This window comes from Taurulus bubalis, assembly GCF_910589615.1.
Source record: "Taurulus bubalis genome assembly, chromosome: 14".
In the NCBI taxonomy this organism is placed as follows: Eukaryota; Metazoa; Chordata; class Actinopteri; order Perciformes; family Cottidae; genus Taurulus; species Taurulus bubalis.
In genome coordinates, this window is record NC_136602.1 from 9,459,570 (window position 1) to 9,474,046 (window position 14,477).

General features: G+C 41.4%; 3 protein-coding genes across 3 annotated transcripts; 1 reads left to right on the forward strand and 2 right to left on the reverse strand.

Moving 5' to 3' along the window:
* Nucleotides 1-209: 209 nt before the first annotated feature.
* mzt1 (mitotic spindle organizing protein 1) lies at nucleotides 210-2,309 on the reverse strand. Its single transcript, XM_079230312.1, has 3 exons — nucleotides 2,061-2,309; nucleotides 1,697-1,842; nucleotides 210-775 (listed from the first exon to the last, which is right to left on the reverse strand). Exons 1-3 carry the CDS (start codon nucleotides 2,110-2,112, stop codon nucleotides 752-754), a joined length of 222 nt encoding a protein of 73 aa, XP_079086438.1. The 5' UTR covers nucleotides 2,113-2,309; the 3' UTR covers nucleotides 210-751.
* A 543-nt stretch (nucleotides 2,310-2,852) lies between these two features.
* Nucleotides 2,853-5,962, forward strand: bora (bora aurora kinase A activator; the record flags this gene model as incomplete). The annotated part of the gene is made up of 11 exons (XM_079229487.1): nucleotides 2,853-3,008; nucleotides 3,185-3,291; nucleotides 3,419-3,464; nucleotides 3,563-3,641; nucleotides 3,773-3,817; nucleotides 3,937-3,993; nucleotides 4,087-4,367; nucleotides 4,592-4,754; nucleotides 4,882-5,462; nucleotides 5,617-5,757; nucleotides 5,942-5,962. The coding sequence occupies 11 exons, from the start codon at nucleotides 2,853-2,855 to the stop codon at nucleotides 5,960-5,962; spliced, it is 1,677 nt and encodes a 558-aa protein (XP_079085613.1).
* Nucleotides 5,963-6,905: 943 nt separating this feature from the next.
* dis3 (DIS3 exosome endoribonuclease and 3'-5' exoribonuclease) lies at nucleotides 6,906-14,329 on the reverse strand (the record flags this gene model as incomplete). The annotated part of the gene is made up of 21 exons (XM_079230059.1): nucleotides 6,906-7,202; nucleotides 7,381-7,503; nucleotides 7,608-7,766; nucleotides 8,264-8,432; nucleotides 8,648-8,862; nucleotides 9,323-9,479; nucleotides 9,599-9,685; nucleotides 9,929-10,056; nucleotides 10,218-10,302; nucleotides 10,431-10,495; nucleotides 10,590-10,691; nucleotides 10,784-10,900; nucleotides 11,034-11,180; nucleotides 11,322-11,459; nucleotides 11,872-11,985; nucleotides 12,193-12,366; nucleotides 12,522-12,689; nucleotides 12,830-12,903; nucleotides 13,155-13,351; nucleotides 13,575-13,732; nucleotides 14,111-14,329. The coding sequence occupies 21 exons, from the start codon at nucleotides 14,327-14,329 to the stop codon at nucleotides 7,134-7,136; spliced, it is 2,865 nt and encodes a 954-aa protein (XP_079086185.1). The 3' UTR covers nucleotides 6,906-7,133.
* Between the last annotated feature and the right edge of the window lie 148 nt (nucleotides 14,330-14,477).

Genomic DNA, 14,477 nt, shown 5'->3' on the forward strand with positions numbered 1-14,477 from the left:
CAATGGGATCAAGGCTGTAGTAGGAAAAAAGACATCATGGTGAATAAATAGGGACACTATTAATTAACAAGTACCTGATATAATCTCAGTATTTAACTCAAACATCAGGGAAACTATGTGTAAACTTGCAGTTAAAACCTAACGCTTAATAAACACCTATGTCTCGGATAAGAATAAGAATGACACAACACCACCTTGTGGTCGTTGACTGTAACATTTTAATTTAGACTTTGAGCCAACATTTATGCTTAAACAGACAATGGAAATATCAAAAGGATTAAGTCGACAAAAACATTATGTTTACACAAAATTAAAAAACAATTCATAGCAAATGATATTTCCAAACATCATAAAAACATTTTCTCATGGAAAGTGCAACACAAGTTGACTATCAGAAATTGTAAGTATGCTCTTAAATTAAGGCAGGATGTCAATGCTAAAACAACTCTGATCTTCAACTTTACAAATGGCCGGAGGAGAAACCTGCAAGCAAATCTGAGGCAGAATGGCTGAGCATGTCAGGAGAAGATTTGTGTTTTAGAAGAGGACTGACGTTGATACCTCCAATACACAAAACTCAGGACGCAAGTCAAAGCACAGAACAGGAACAGTTAGTCACCATGGAGGCGCAGAGGACACAGTGCCAACACACAGGCAGATGTGATCGGGTGGAGAGCCCATCGTAGGTACAGATCCAGGAACAGGGCATTGATCCCATTAAAGTTCAAACTGAGGTGATCAGGCTGCAACTTCAGTTAGTGCAGTTTTCAGGCGCCTGAAAGAGAAAATAAATATAAAAGTGTCAATGATGCATCACCATGATTAATTATGAGATCACTATATTGTGTTTCTTATGTATGAATTACACCTGCGTTATGGATGGGCTACAACTGTGCAAAGGATACATTTCTGAAATACTATCATATTTTACTTTTTTCAGGCTCAACCTCATCACATTTGAGCAAAAATCATAGAAATGCCATACATCTGTAAAAAAAACATGCCCATCAATATCCACCATTGTGCACAATGTTCTAATACACTCATAACTACTCAAGAGAGGGATACCTCTGTATTAATGGCATGGCAGAATCTGACAGCTGATACATTTCTTGCATTGTTTTATCGAAGAGCTCGGTTAATGATGTCTAGGTTGCAATACCCTGTTAATGATGTCTAAGTTGCAATACCAAAAGCATGATGTAGATAGCAGCTGTAGGCTTCTCCATTTTCAGTCTGACACTACACTTGACTTTAGCGCTGGTGTAGGCTTTTGTAATGGCATACATTTAACATCTGAATAAGTGCTTGTACTATTGCTTGATTCATTATCAACAGAAAATGACAGTTTTGATTATCTATCACATGCAAGTCATTTAGTTAAAACAATTACCAAACACTTCCCTACACACTAGCAACAAATTCTATAATGTGAGGGTTTTCAGTTCTTCCCACTGTTATATAATTGCAAATTCAGGAAGTTGTTGCACTGTTGGTTAGACACAAATTGTAAGTTATTACATTTGAGGTGTGGTAATTTCACTTTGGCATTAGACTGATTTCTTAAAATATTGATCAGCAGTTACGGATGTTAGTAAACAGGACGGGGACTTAACCCGCATTTACAGTGCACATCATGGCCTCATTAATAGTGTTATTAAAATAAAGCCAGCTCTTTGGGAGCCCGTTTCTGTACCTTGAGGGTTTCAGAAGCTTTACGCAGTTCTTTGATGACTGCAGACAAAGCTTCTGGGTTGATGCCTTGCTCGCACAGTCTCACACATATCGACAGAGACTCCATGTCCAAACCTGTGTTCAGCAACCTGGAGATCTCAAGTAGCACTGTGGGAGGAAGGAGGCAAACATTATTTAACGTTAGGTTAATTTTTCTCGTCACAATATACAACTTGACTGCTTCACGTCCGATGCATTTTGTTATCAATACGATTACAAGCAAGCTAGGGGTTATCAAAAAAACTATATGTTAAGTTATTTTACAAATACCCAAACTACTGCATGTTTATGATGTAATATATACATATATATATATATATATATACCGTCCATGGTCTCCCGCACTGCGTTGAGGTTTGCATTTGCTGCACTTGCCATCGTGTAACGTGAGACTGAATCCCGTTAGCCAAAGCTTGCTAGCAGGTGGCTAACTAATAAGACTTGAGGAGGTCTCTTACGCGATATAAGATTACGTTTTATTAAATACCTGAGCCAGAGGTTGAACGTTTCGCATTGAACAATTTAAACGCACTATCATCAAGGGGCTGTATTTTCAGCCAGTTAGGTTAGCTAACTTGCCTGTTAAGCTAACTCACGAAACTGTAGCAGGAAGTGACAACATGTCTTCATTGATTGGTTTCCATGAACTTCCTGCAACGTTTCTATTGGCCATCGGGCCTTATGGGCGAAATTGAAATAAACGTTGGTTTGAAATCTCCCTGACGATTGTTTGCCGACTGCTCAATTACATTTTTTAGCTGGGTGTTCAAAGTCCTGGCTCATTAACAGTTGTAAGTACCGACATTACATATCTTTTTTTTTATCGTTAACAAATATGACAATGTACCGCTCGCATTTCAGTAAAGTGTTGCGTTACGGAAGACGACAGAAGGGATCGTGTGACCAAATTCCTTCTCCACACATTTAACGCTAAAGCGAGCTAGTTTAAGTGCTTCCGTTGAAAGCTACCGCGATAGTAATGTAACTTAAATAACGTGTACCAAAAATACAACAACATTTGCAAAATAGAAGCTGTCGTTTGAGTGGATTACGCCTTGTCATTTATGTCTAAAATGTCCTTTTCCTTCATGCAGACTGGAGTATTTCATTCATCTACGATGGGGGACAATGTTGAGCTAGCGTTGCAGATCACTCCAGAGACTCCAGGCAGGCCTTTAGTAAGAAACCCATTTGAAAGTCCCAATGACTACCACCACCTCCGTGAGACCCTGGTGACAAGCCCATCTCTCTTCAAGTCCAAGCCTTGTAAAGCGGTCAGTTTGAACACCTTTACATCATAACCTCAAGTATGCAGACGTACTACTATGTGGCCTGCTTTGTCACACATACTGCACATATCTAAACACGGGGATATGTCCACAAGTTTGTTTGCTCTGATGGAGCAATACAACTAGTCTTTTCTTCACTTCCTACTCTGTTTCTCCCTCAGACACCACCCAAGTTTGACTGGTCTATTGATGAAATGTCGAGTCTTCTCCCAGTGCACATAGACCCAGAGGACATCCAGCGACAGTCTTTTTACCTCAGCCAGACGAGGTATGTTCTGAAACACAGTAGTCTCAGTAGATGTGTCTGTATCAAGGACGACATTGTGAAATACATTTCCTGTAGAGGGTAAAAACAAAGTCATATCCTGCTTTGTGTCTTTTCTCTACCCATCTAGGATGGATTCTGACATTGAGGAAAAACGACAGAATGCCATTGAGCAGGTATGATCATCTTATTAAAGCGAATCCCATTGGATAGAGAAGTTAATATATTCATGATTTATTTTGTAAATGTGTAAATTGTCTGTCTCCCAATCAAGTTTTTCACCAAAGGAGCCATTGTGCCCTCGCCCTGGGCAGCACCAAACACCCGTAAAGGCCCTCAGATGTATATGAAAAGTGAGTTTATCTTATTGTGTATGTTACTTTTAAAGACTACATTTTTATAGTCACATTTTCATCCCTGTGGTTTTGTACGTTATTTAAGCATTTCATGTTCATGGGACTGTATTGTATTTTTTCACTTTTAGGTTCTAAGTCTGCAATGATTGTGGAGGAGCCAGAAAAAACCTCAGGTTGGTGTGTTCTTTGAGAGGGTTTTGATATAACTTTCTACAAACAATGCCCAAACTCTTTGTCTTTCCTGCACTATCTTGTTGTTTTTGATTTACCTTTTATTATGTTTCATTTACAGTTGCTTGTCAGACAACTCTTTCAATACCCTTGGCTTTTGATTTGGAGAAAGTACTGGGTAAGCCACTAATAAATAATAATAGTCTGTCATCACAGAGTAATTTACTATCACGTCACCATGTTTGTCTGTCTTTTTCTACCCTCTTCTCAGGGGATTATTACCGCTACGATGAAGCATGTGATGCTGTGCAGGAGAGTCTCAGTTCCTCCTCCTTAAGACGGAAACTCTTCCTCGATGGCCAGGGCACTTACAGTGGCTCTGACAGCTCCAGCCCTCCAAGCCCAGAGAGAAGCCATATCACGGAGGAGAGGCTCTCTCTAAACCGAACAGAGGGAGCTGTAGGACGGGTCGGGGGTTCTGAGGGAGAGGCTACATCGTCTATCTTTTCCTCCCCTTTGTCCTGTGGCATGCCGGCTGCGACTCTCTCTTCGGTGAGTGGAGATGTGTATGGGATGCAATTGATAATTATTTCCCAAATCCATGTTCTGTTTGTTGACTAATCTTTTCAGCACTTGAGTATCTAACTAACATTTTTGCTGAAGGTGATTTTTAGCCTGGAGTTAATGTTTTTTCTTCTTGTATTTGGATCAAACTGTTTATTGATTTAACACTTGCACTGTTGAACAAACATGTATTTGCATTGTCTTTACTGTAGGGTCAGTTCTCGTCTAGTCCCATCCAGCATGGCTGTTTCCGGGACTGCAGCCTCGGCAGCATCACCAGTCCTCTGTTCCCCAATAGGTCGTCTCCTGCTGGCCTCGTCTCACCCACAATTTCGCCTATTGTTGCACATGCAGCACGCACGCCAATATGCTCAGGTAGACTATATGTTTTGTCACGCATATGGAATAAGGCAGAATTGTTTCACTACTCAAATTTTTTTAGTTTTTTTTTATATAGACAATGTTAAGTTTGAATCTGAATATATGTTTTTTTTTTCTTTAGCTGAGAGGATGCAGCTGAGCAATATTACTCCACTGGGTGTTCCCCTGGACAAAAACGTCACTCCTTGCACCGAGAGTCCATTTGTCGAGGGTTGCTCTCCCATTCGTAGCTGCTCCCCACACATGCTCCATTGCCACAACGAATCCCAGCACAATGCCAGACCTAAGCCCCGGCCCAGAGTCCGCTGCTGGGCCTCCCCTACCCTCATCTCCCCGATCCTCAACCCTAAGCTTCAAGACAATCAGGAGGCTGAGCACCAACTCGCCTTCTCCTCTCCATCTTCCTCCTCTTCCTGCTCTTCTCTCCCACCGATGGAGCTAGATCCACCTTCACCCGTGGCCCGCGACGCACACCTCGCTGACACTGAGAGAGTTAACTTGGACCTTATGGAACCTGTGAAAATGGAGGAAGGCAAGGAGGCAGAGACAGAAGGGTTGGAGGAAGAAGAGGAGGAAGCTGCCGGGCTTTCGGCACAGCTGACCAGCTCTCGTATGGGCAATGTGTCGGCAACAGAAAGCTCTCGTATGTTTGTATCTCTTCTGGCAGAAGGAAGCAGCATACGCTACGATTCTAGCATGCAGGTTCGTGTGAGCAGTTTCATTCAGGCAAAACTAAGAGTTGCTTTGTTTTTTTTCTGTTTCACGATATATTTAAGTTTCTCTTGAATTAATTAATTCTCATTCACGTTGAGATGTTTGTCTAACTAAATATGGACTGCTTTTTGTGTGCATTCAGGTGGACAGTGGCTACAACACTACCTCAGCAGGCACTGCCAGTCTTATAGATGGCCTCAGCTCTGACTGTCACGGCAAAGAGTCCTTCAGTCCAAACCTTGCAGAAGACGCCTTCCAACTCACTCGACATACTAAACTAAAGGTAAGTTAACCCTTTACACACAAACACAGACTGGTGGTTACTTGAGTTTGTTTCTTTAGATCTAATGTAATATCAGCACTTATTTAAAATACATTCCTGAAATGATCATGCAGCCAGTGTTGTGCTGTGAGGCTTTTATACACTTCCTTTTCATGTCACTAAAAGTGAGTTTCTTTTTTCCCAGGTATTTTATCCTCAACACTGAGCCATCTGATCGATGCATTTTAAAGGGACACCTCTTCCAGTGGAAGCTTAATATGATTAATTTGCAACCAAATACAGCAACGTTTACACTATGTTTTGAAGCATTATGTTGCATTTATTTGGTTAGGGTTTTTGTAGTCAGTTTGAGCTGAGGGGTTTTCACAATTGGTTATTAGGTTTTTTTTTTAAGGTTTAAAGTTCAAGTGGTCATACTGAGAGCAAATGCTCTACCATAGTATGTTTCATCACAGGTTGGAAGGGAGAAGACGAGCCCATAGCTTATCTTAGTCCCACTGTAAGACACTGAAAAGCTATGATTACTAGTCAACAGTTCTAATCATTCTGTATCAGATTTGCGCAACAGTAACCTCCATGAATGCTGTATTGATGCTTCCATCATCATTTCACTTTAACTTGGTGCTGACATGAGAAACCTGATAGATCCTGATTTTCAGATGACATCAGATCTATACTGTATTTATCTTTTTATAAAAACGTTTATCATGTTGTTTTTTACAAGTAGAGATTTTCCTTTATTGAATGAGTAAGAATTGTGAACACAGGTTTCTTGTGAATCTTATTTGGATTGTTAGAATATTTATTCCTGAATAAGACACAATGAATAATGCCACTATCAAATGAAGAGCTGATTGAGCCATTTGTCGTTTTTATTCAAATATACTTAAAAGCCTTGGCTGGATCGTTATTGCATTAAATTAACTTGAATTCTTTGTCTGGCTCAAGTCTTTTTTTTTTGAGTTGGTCGTTTCCACAATGTATAATGTGTATCTTGACTTAATGGCTACGTAACTGGGATGCAAACACGTCATATCGCCTGGCACCGCATCACATGCCGTAAGTTGAGTACTGATATGGACAATAATGACTTGTCTCTTATGATCCACAGATTCATTCACACTGGGCTTACATAACAAACTAATAGGTAACCAAAAAAAACAACCTTTATTGATTGTAACTACATTGTTGACAAGTTACACTGCACACGTGTTTCACATAAAAAGAGCAGTGTAGCTTCACACAAATTGATTTATTAAAATGAGCACCGTTGCTCAAAATATAACAGTTCAGTGTCAACGCCTAAAGACTAATGCAACTTCTTGATCTGGAGGATCAGCTGGTGGTTCGGGTGAATTGCCGCTCTGCTTTCTGCATCAGCGGTCCAGTTTTGCTTTCTTGGTCTGTGGTTCAACATCCGGGGCTGGAACACTCACACCGGCGATCTGAAATAAAGACCATTAATTTAAAAGGCTGCTAGTTGAGTAACTTAAACAAACACCATGTTGATCTTCCTCAACCAATCCTAAATACTGACGCTGGGGAAGACGAACCTCTTTGTCTAAAATTAAAGCCGTACAGGTAGCCATCATTGTGTACCACTGGTTGTTTGACAGTTCTTACCACAGGCTCAATCAGAGACATGCGGATCTTCTGGTGCTGAATATTGGAGGCGTCCAGGCTGATGGTGACCTTCACCATGTCAAATATGTGGAAGGTGTGCTGCTCTACTTTCAGAGTGGGACCCTAAATACATTTACAGAAGAGATCTTTAAAGCACAGCATCTTCCGATGGTTTCGGTGTATCAGTGTTGATCCAACCAGCTATATAAACCAAAGTAACTTCATACCTCTTCATCAAAAACAAGTTTTGGGGCCGCCTTGTCTTTGGAATCAAAGAAGACCGTTCCCTCCAGGCCAAACTTTGGGATGAGTACGATGATTGCGTTCTTCCTCACGAACAGAACAAATCCCTCTTCGTTCAGTATGCCTCGGCTCTTGAAGAACAACTGGAAAGAGATATTTGTATTAAAAGCAGGACTTTGCGGTGAATTATGCAGTATAGTGAGGGATGATAAATGAACAGCTAATTATTCATCACGATGGTTCAGGCATAGATTCTAAATACGATACAATTGGTTTGTAGACGGTTTTGAAGCCACGAGTTCGGCACCATCTTGTTTTTTTGCAACCAGAAGTGACACGAGTCGGGGGAGCTAAGTACAAGCGAACACTAAAGAAGACATTTTTAGGCAAAGTGTTACAATTAACTTTCATGAACTGAAAACACAGCATTGCCTGCCTTATCGTATATTTTACTCTAATTAGATAAACTCATGTTTACAATGTTTACCGAGGTAATAAAGCAAGTTAGAAGTAGGGTCATTTCCTCAAATACTTTTATACAATTTGACTTATTTTGTAACCAGAGCCAGAGGTTGCTGTCTGGGTTCAGGACAGTGGGGTTTTCACGTGCAATAAAATCAGTGTGTCCACATGTGTTTACCTGTGTGTGGAAGGCCACAGATGCCCTCTGCGCATACTGAGACATTTTGTGTCTGTAATTGAGGTTGGCGGAGAGGGCCGACTGCTTTTGTTTATCCATCAGGTCTGGGTAGGTGTTGTCTGCTCCGATGGCCACTGCCAGCAGGCGGTGCACTATAATATCTGCGTACCTGTGCAAAGGAGCAGAGGAATAGGGGGAAGAAAGGAGGAGGTAGAGGTTCAGATGGAGGGAAAAAAGGAAGAATATGGAAGACATAAGGGGGTTAGTAGGAACTGTGCTCTTGTAGTGTCTCAGTTGTGCACATCTTTGTTATAAAAAGGCAGGACCCAACATATTTAGTATTATGTTAGATATATTTAGTCAGAAGAATATCTGTTTTCATACCTCCTAATAGGTGACGTGAAGTGTGTATAAATGGGAGAAGCAAGGCCATAGTGGTGGAAATCGCTGTCCATGCCAGAACAAAAATAGACAGCCTGCATCATGCAGCGAGTGGCCAAGATGCGCAGGAGCGTGTTGAAGTACGGGAAGCCGTCCACTCTGGCCCCGTCGAGGGAGTCAGCCAGTGCCTTTGCTGTATCTGTGTGGATCTCCACATCCTGGAGAGAAAAGGTAACACAGCGTTGACACCTATATATAAATATATTTATAGTAGAAATAATGAGCATGAATGTTAGGTAATGCTACATCATGAAGGCCATGATTAAACTCTACTGTTCAGCAACTTTGATCTTTGTCTACTGATATTTTGTCCACCGGGACAGATAGTTAAAAAGTTCCCCCTCAAGTGTAGTCTGATAAGTAGACTAAAATGCAATTTTTTATAAAATTCTGTTTGAATCATTGAACAAACCGGAGATGTGGGCAATGATTCAAAGGTCTGGAACCAGTTTTAAATGATATTCAGATACACATTTTAGATATCTGAAACTACTGACAACTAATGAAAAACATCCTCCATCCAGAAGGCAAATTGATTAAATTAGCTCAAGCTCAGACAAGCAAAACACTTTAGAAACCAGGAAAAACATTTCTGCATGACCATCTATCTCCACTCACCTTGGATTTTGCAGCTTTGAGCAGGATGTCGTAGTTAGATGGAGGCGGTGCTGGATGTTTCCTCAGCATAGCACAGTCTGGAAATTCATCGTAGATCTTCTGGGCAACTGAAATATTGGCCAGCAACATGAACTCCTCCACCATAGAGTTTGTCTCCCTAATTAACAATAGATGATTTATATACATATGTCCAAAACACCTGACAAACTGAAAAAAGCATTGGAATTAGTTTTTCAAAAAGGATTGTGCAGAAAGCTCCCTTTTGAAGTCACTTACATGAGTTCTTTGGTTTGGAGGTCAATGGGGTCGTGGGTTTCACTGTCTATGTGGAATCGGACCTCTAAGGATGACAGTGTCAGCGCCCTGAAATATATAAAATGTAACATTAAACACACTTCCTGTCAAATACAGCCAGTCCTTTTGATATCTATTTTAAGTTGTCAATCAATTGGAATGCGTGTTTTCTGGATTTTTAAAACAGAGCAAAGTACAGACCAATAAAAACTCAAAGCAATGCCATTTTCTGGCCATAGCATTAGAATTCATCCTCCTTCATTTTGTAAATCTATTATTTAGCCTCCATCACTCCTAACTTCCAGTCTTTACCCTTTCTCTATCCTCTGCTTTTTGAGGACTTTGGCTAGTTTGTTGAGACCTCGCAGGCTCTTGACGATGTCATCGTTCTTGGTGGTGTCATCAATCCTCATCTGGGCCTCAGCATAGGTCAAAGACGCCTTCAAAACAAGGAATTTTGTGTCTTAAGCAATTCAACGCAGGTGGTAGTAGTACTAATAATAGTAATCGGAGAAGTATCACAGTAACTTTGATTTACACATCAACTGCAAAAACATTGAGTATATTTCCTGTCATCGTACATTGCGTGTTGGTACTATACCTTGGACTTAATGACACTTTTTGTGAACCGGGTCTTAACAATTTCAGCCTTGTGGTTCATCTCCCAGATACATGAGAATGCCAGCCTGGTAAAAAATAAAGAGACAAACGTTTTAACAGCAAAACAGTCGTGTGTTTATTCACTGAAATATTTTGTGAAAAGAAAGAGGACTGACTATATTTAATATTGTTTGAGTGTTTTTTATCTCCTCACCTTTCCACATTGGAGCGTAGAGAACAAAGATTGGAGCTGAGCAGCTCAGGAACCATATCTATCCTCTGATGAATACAAAATAACAATTATTTTAGTTTTTGATTTGTTTCTGATATTGTCGAAACACTCAGATGCAAGTGTGTGTGTGTTTTTCCTTACTTTGCCACACAAGTAGACAGTGGTGCCACGGTTCGCAGCCTCCTTGTCCATGGCGTTACAAGGTCTGATGAAGTGGCTGACATCAGCAATGTGGACGCCCACCTACAAACAAACAAATAAAATACTTTAGGCCCATATGAAATACAAACAGAGATGTTTTTCTACTTTATAATGTATGTGTTCATTATGTGCACCTCAAGATTTCCATTGTCCAGCTCTCGACAGTGCAGGGCGTCATCTATGTCTGTACATCCAGGAGGATCCACACTGCACACTGTCAGATGCCTCAGGTCCTCTCTCCTCACCATGTCCTGTTCCACAAACATCAACGTTAATATATGCATAGACCTAAACATACGTTCCTTCAAATCACAGGGAGATAAATTATTCCCAAAACTGTGACTAGAATACTGCTGAGTGTATCTCAAGAGAAGCTGCCATTACCTCTGGTGTGATGGCCCACGGCAGCTTGGGAAGGAAACTGAGCACAGCCTGAGAGAAGGCCTGGTGGGGGACGTCATGCTCCAGCAGGAGCACCGCCTGCTCCGTCTCCTTATCCCCTGCACTTCCCAGAGTGCGCACAAAGTGGCCCTAACCAAGAAGAATACAACCGATTTATCTCCATGGACTGACTTGGTGTTTTTGTGCATATAATTACGTTCCTTGTTAGAGAAGTGCAGCTTTATATAAATATAGAAAACCTAAGAAATTCCATTTTCAGTTCCAACTCACATTGGGATATCTGGAGTGTTTAGGCCAGCCGTCAATGGCCACCATGATCCTCTGGCCTGCCAGCATGGCTGACTGACGTGTTTCAATGCGAATGCGTGGGATACGCCGGTCTGCCGGGGTGAAGAGATGGCGGGTTGACTGTAAGAAAAAGGAAAGAAAAGAGATGGTCAATGCTGAGGATAGGACAAGGAAGTGCGAGACAGATTGTACAGCATACACACAGCTTTTATACCAGCAGCAGTTTAATGAACACCTTTAGTTGTGGTTTTTAGATTTTTAGATTTAGTATCTGATGTCGGTCATGTGTCTTGTATCGTATGGCTGTGTCTTGTTTCATTTGGCATTTGTTTTGGTGTTTGTTCTTTGTAATTTGTCTCTGTATGAGTCTGTATGAGTTTGACTTTTTGTTGACACATGAGTTTCCCCACTGGGGATTAATAAAGTTTTTCAAATCAAATCAAAATCATACAGAGATTTATGAATAATGTTCAAAACATGCTAAACATAAACTGTGTATGAAACATGGTATTATAGAGAAGTTGAGACTTACCTCTTTGATCTGGGAGAGATTGAGCATGCCACAGAATGGCCTCCAGTTCCTTTTGATGATTCCCACTACTTTGCCTGTGGGCTTCCTGGCTGCTTCAGCTGCGGATAGCCTCAACTGCTCAGACACACCGGAGCACGAAGGTTAGTAAGCCACATTGGGGTTGTCATTCAATTGCTAGTCTCTTTTTTGTGTAGCACAGCACCCTGATACTGTCCATTGACACAAGTGAACATCCTGCTACATTATATTTAGACAATATTTAGCACTAAAAGTAGCCGCATACACCTCCAGATGTAAGCAGAGAGAAAGACCCAAACTCACGGCTTTCTCCTCCTCCTCCACCTCTTTGCCCTCCTCATTATCGTCCTTTGCTGCGCCTTCATCCTGCAGCACGACTGAGGAAGGCGCCACCCACTCATTGCGTGGCAACAGCTGCACAGCAACCACATCTTGGTACACTGCTCTGTTGAGGTTCTGAAGACCTTGGATGAGAACCTGGCAGCAAGACGAAGGAACAGTGCAGAGCTTTAAACATTTACATGCTTTCCTATTTATTTATGTTCTACAGTCAATTAACTCAAGACAAGTTGTCACTCAATCACAGATTTGGGATAATTATTCAGACAAACAATGTACACACACACACACACCTCTGTGCTGTCTTCCCCCTCTCCCTGAATGAAGACTGTGGCCTCCAGATAGTTGTCCCTGCTGGCCCTAAAGGTGCCCTGGATGTAAGTGCCGCTCTTAATTCCTGCTTGGATCCTGGACAGGGGGAGGTGCTCTGGGAATAACACCTTACTGCTTGTGATATCATGCTGAGCGGGGAAAGAAAATAATGTAATGCAAAGAGAAAAGCACACAGTAAGGGCAGGGGTGTAAACAGGAGATACAGACACAAATCATGCATACCGAAATAGCTTTTATTTCAATATGTACATAGCACAGAGGCTTTTACCTTGTCATCATTGGACAAAGCCAGACAATCCACAAGCTCAGGATTCCCTATCAGACTCTTGATGTATTCTTCACCTACAACGTAAGAGAATAACAACTTGTGACAAAGCTGACGCCATTTGAAAGCATGCTAGTATACAATAGGAAATAGTGAGGAGGCCTGAAACATGTATGGTTGTTGATTCAGAATGACTGTTAACTCTGCAAGTTGTGGTAGAATTTACAACAAGATGTATTCTTGATATGCAGTGCGAGTGGATACTGATGTGAAACAGATGGCTACCGCTCCCCATGACTTGTTCTTTCCCTGAAGAAAGAGGGCTTACATCTGTACACCAGCAAGTTGCTCTCCTCTGCCTTCTGCTTGTTCCCTTGGTCATTGGTGAGGAGGACCACCTTGATTGCGTCTGCTTCGGACTCGGCCTTCTTCAAGTGCTGGCTGTACCATTTAGCAGCCACACGGATTGCGCGGTCATTGCGGTCATTGGCACTCTCTCCAGGTTCACGTTCAATGAATGTCTCTCTGGAAGAATAGAGATTATAGGGATGAATGTGTAAGATTTACCAAAAAGGCAAACACTTCCATCACGGGAGTTATAATACGAAGATTCTAGTGTGAAAGGGAATACAAGTAGTTACTTAATGTGCATCTGGGCAATGTACTTTTTCACTGATTACTTTTACATGCTTTTTTTGTGCAATTAAGATGTTGTGATGCAGTAAAAAGGTAAGTGGTGTCCTTGTACCTGTGGTGTTCGTTGGTAAAGGTGTAGAAGTGTTTCTCTTGCTCATGTATGATGTCCTTCAGGCGTTTATAGACTGGTGCACTGCGGTGGCGTACCTCCTGCAGCACAGTCTGAAGGATTATCACGTTACGAATCACAGGGTCTTCCAAGACGTCAATCTGCAGGACACACACATTGTAAACATAAGAGTGAAGAGTATCAGAACTGTTCAGAATCAGGTGCAAAGATTGTATGGGTGTGAAATTAAAAAAAAGATATTTAAATGGCCTATAATCAAGGAATCACCATATGCTACATGTATGTGAGACCACCACTGCAGCTAGTCAACATAATTACATTACAATCATACAAAGACACAAAGAGAAGATAACATAGCTCTATTAATATATTAGAAGCACAATACCCATAAGATGATATACAGTTTGTATTGTCACAGTGCCTAGGAGCCACCAACTTAGGCTACAGGTATGTATGGAAAGTTACAGGACCCTTTATGGTTGAGTACACATATAAAGGTGGGAGACGTTTGTTTTTACCTGGTGCAGCACAACATTAGAGTCAGGAATCACATAATGTGGATAAGAGCACAGGTTGCTCTCAATAGACGCGTCTCCCTGCAGCACCGCGGACTCCTGTTTGCATTCAGTGCAAATCTCGCTTCCGCACCAAATATCATCTCTCAGGTAATGCTCACGAACTATCTTCATCACCCCACCCGACCGGGTCTTCTTCATGAAGGTTTTAGATTTCAACATGATGACAAATAAAGCCTCAAGAGATTCAATACCGATGTTTTTCTCCTATCATTTGATGACAAGCAGGGAGTTAGCTGCCCATGTGTAAACTAACTCAGTGGGCCGACAAAACCTTCCCAGAGTTTAGACAAACATGTGAAGTCAGATT